At 41.2% G+C, this 3598-nt stretch overlaps 1 protein-coding gene across 2 annotated transcripts in view; it reads right to left on the bottom strand.

Moving 5' to 3' along the window:
• The window catches only part of LOC104782630 (protein EARLY RESPONSIVE TO DEHYDRATION 15), a 1227-nt gene continuing 76 nt past the window's right edge, over positions 2448–3598 (bottom strand). Inside the window, exons 1-3 of one of the 2 annotated variants that reach the window (XM_010507621.2) lie at positions 3558–3598; positions 2921–3284; positions 2448–2815 (exon numbers count right to left, since the gene is read on the bottom strand). The exon at positions 3558–3598 is cut by the window's right edge and continues 76 nt beyond it. In XM_010507621.2, the coding sequence (XP_010505923.1) occupies positions 2664–2815; positions 2921–3266 (498 nt within the window). In that variant the 5' untranslated portion in view covers positions 3267–3284; positions 3558–3598 and the 3' untranslated portion in view covers positions 2448–2663. Of the gene's footprint in view, positions 2816–2920; positions 3285–3393; positions 3525–3557 lie in introns of those variants that run through there. The other variant, XM_010507622.2, reaches the window with a different exon arrangement.

Raw genomic sequence — 3598 nt, 5'->3', positions numbered from 1 at the left:
ATAGCACAAGAAGGAGGCATGGGTACATACTTGGGTCTCCCTGAGAAGATTCATGGGTCAAAGGCACAAGTCTTTGCATTCGTGAGGGATAGACTCCATAAGAAGGTAAACTTATGGACTTCGAAATTTCTATCCAAGGGAGGCAAGGAAGTCCTGATCAAATCAGTGGCGCAAGCAATTCCGACATATGTAATGTCGTGTTTTCTCTTACCAAAAGCTATATGCTCAAAACTAACTAGCGCGATAGCCAATTTCTGGTGGAGCAATAAAGCAGACAGTAAAGGACTACACTGGATATCATGGAAGCAATTGTGTACTCAACTTTCGGAAGGTGGGCTAGGCTTTAGAACACTAGAAGAATTTAATCTTGCCCTTTTGGCAAAGCAACTATGGAGATTGCTGAGATATCCAGATTCCCTTCTTAGCCGAGTTCTAAAAGGGAGATACTTTCGATATTGTAGTCCATTAGAGATACAAGTATCAAATCGACCTTCGTATGGCTGGAGGAGCATGTTGGCAGCAAAGCAGGTTCTTTCGTACGGAATTCGTAAGACCATAAGCTCGGGTTTTAATACGTGCATCTGGACTGAACCATGGATCCCAGATACGCCAGCACGGCCACCCCAAAGTTTAACTAGTGAGAGAAATCCTTTGATTTGTGTTAACACCTTGATAGATTTCAACACAAAAAAGTGGAAAATTGAACGTCTTCGGGAACTCTTCCCCCCGAAAGAAATTACCCTTATTTTGGGGATTAAACCGAGCTTGAATGCCTCGAGGGACGGCTATTCTTGGACTCTGACAAAGTCTGGAAATTATACCGTTAAATCTGGATACGAAGCCGCGAGAGCAATCTCTCGCCCTGCTTGCGACCTCCCTTCTCAGGGACCTAGTGTTACGACACTTAAGGCGCAAGCATGGAAGTTAAAAACATCACGGAAGCTTAAGCATTTCGTTTGGCAATGTGTGACTGGGTGCTTGGCAACATGTCAACGCCTGCATTATCGCCATATTGGTAGAGATAAAGATTGCCCTAGATGTGGAGCGGAGGAGGAAACTATAAACCATGTGCTATTTGAATGCCCCCCAGCACGTCAAGTATGGGCTTTATCGACAATCCCTTCCCATCCTATGGTGTTCCCTTCATCTTCCCTATATAGCAACCTCGATTTTCTATATGGGCGTGGCAGAGACTCTGGTGCAACTGATCAAAACTTGAGAATGTTCCCGTGGATGATGTGGTACATTTGGAAGGCAAGAAATAAGAAAGTGTTTGAAAATATCTCTGAATCTCCGCAAGATACACTGGAGAAAGCTATCCAAGAAGAAGAAGTTTGGAGAAGAGCAAATAACAGAGACTTAGCACCAGCGGTAGTAGAAGCATGCATACCTTCGATCCCAATTCCTCAAGAATCCCTTGTATGCTTTATAGATGGATCTTGGCATACAGAGGTGGATAGGAGTGGGCATGGCTGGATTGCGTCTATCGGTGATAGAATCCTGCACATGGGGCTAAAAGGATCGCGCAGAAGCTTATCCCCATTACATGCAGAGTTAGATACCCTTATTTGGGCTATGGAGTGCTTATTAGCGTTGGACTTGGATAAAACCCTTTTTGCTACGGATTGTTCAGACCTCCTAAGGATGACGTCTAATATCGAGGATTGGTCGACCTTTTCATCAGAATTGAACGATTTTATTCATTTCAGAGATAGATTTGCTAATTTTAGTATTAGATATATTTCCCGAGAGGATAATATCCGTGCCGATAAACTTGCGAAATGTGCAAGAGCACGAGGTTTCTGTTTTTCCCATGTAAGCTCGTCGGTACCTAATTGGCTCTCTTTCGAAGAAAGTCATCTCCGATAATTTAATATATGGGGTTTGATCGTCAAAAAAAAAGTTAGTGTGACTTGATATGGCCAAAAAAAATCCAGTTAAGGAAAGAACATAAATGCCAACGCGCTGCGTTTTAAAACGCTTTCGAGTTCATATAAATGTCAAAACGACGACCTGTGGAGTGTGGTGCAATTTTACTAATTCGGGTTATAAAATTCAGAAATATGTCTGAGTTCTGTTGATGGGCGTCTCAGGTTGGTGTGGTTGGTTGACAATGACACTGTCTGCAAGTGCAAACACGTATGGTAAAGATCAGGAAGGAGCGTCTCAAGTATGTTCCAAGAATCAATGCGTCTTTGCTTGTAAAATCATTAATAAACCAGTGTTGGTCGAGAACTCAACATTTCAGTAGTTGGCAAGTGAAAAGCTTCTTCTTACATCTGAGTATTGATTGGTTTCTCTTGGTCTTAAAGCCAAAGCAACATATATTATTGATGCAACTGCCTCTTTGTAGCCATCACGGATTCAGTATAACCAACTCTAAACTCTTCTTCGAAATTTGCTTTCTATGGAAATGTACTTTTGTCTCTTTTTTGGTTAAGCATTAATGGAAATGAACTCTAGTTCTCATATCTCTTGAAAGTTTACATTTGTTTTTTTTTTTATGTTTTTACATTTTTGTGATAACAACAAGTTGGGAATGAACATCATAAAGGTACAAAGTTACAGAAAATTACGAAGGTACATTGGTGGTGGCTAAGATAAGATACAGACCCAAACTGCTCTGACTAGTTTTAACAACAAACCAAAACCCTCTCTCTTATTCAGCGAGGCTGGTGGATGTTTCTGGGAGCAGCAGCAACCCTCTGGTTTCCCCATTTCGCTGGCTTCTCCGCATACTTAGCCGGCTCTACATACGATCTAGGACTCCTGTTTCCAGTTGATTTCCTAATCATCTCACCATTCTTTCCCAACCCTGATGATGATACATAGATAGAACAACAACAATTAGTCTCACACAAATCTGTTGATTCTTGGATTAGCTTTTTGCATATTGGGAAGAATCATAAAACCAATTTACCAAATTCAGAAGGTTGTGCTTGGTAATACATTTGTCCATCGAAACCTTGATCAAACTCAGCAGAAGCATCATTGTCAAAGAAATCTTCCATGTCATCGAAATCAAATGATTCTGGGAGAAGATCAGCTACATCGACCTGATGACCTCCACCATTCTCATTCTCTCCGTTGTCATAGAAACCATCTGCACCTTGGTGCTGGCTGATCCAGTAGTCATGGTACCAAGTCGAAGTCGTCACCAATTGCCACCACTCCGGTGAGAAATCTTCCACTTGTCTCACAGCTGCTGGAATAAATAGAGGTGCGTCGGGGTTTAGAGTAGATCGTCTTCCTGATACCATCGCCATTCTTAACAAACTCTAGATCTACACACACAGTAACAAAACAAACAAGTTCAGATCAAAATCCAAATCCAGATTGCATAGTGAAATCAATAGATCTGTATATTTCCCGATCAGGTAAAACACAGCTTACTTGAGATCTAAAGATAAATCAAATCACTGATCATCATCACATATGTTCAAAACTAGTCAAACTCATGGATCAACACGATCATGACAAAGATCTAAAACCAGAAGATACAAATCACTTGATTCATCCATCAAAATCGAGAAGAAGAAGAAGAAGATCTTTTTTACCTTGGGGCTGAGAAAATATCTGGATGCTACTTGCACAAGTT

This window comes from Camelina sativa, chromosome 4 (genome assembly GCF_000633955.1).
Source record: "Camelina sativa cultivar DH55 chromosome 4, Cs, whole genome shotgun sequence".
NCBI lineage: Eukaryota > Viridiplantae > Streptophyta > Magnoliopsida > Brassicales > Brassicaceae > Camelina > Camelina sativa.
The sequence above is the reverse complement of the archived record's forward strand: the minus strand, read 5'-3'. Positions and strand labels throughout refer to the sequence as shown.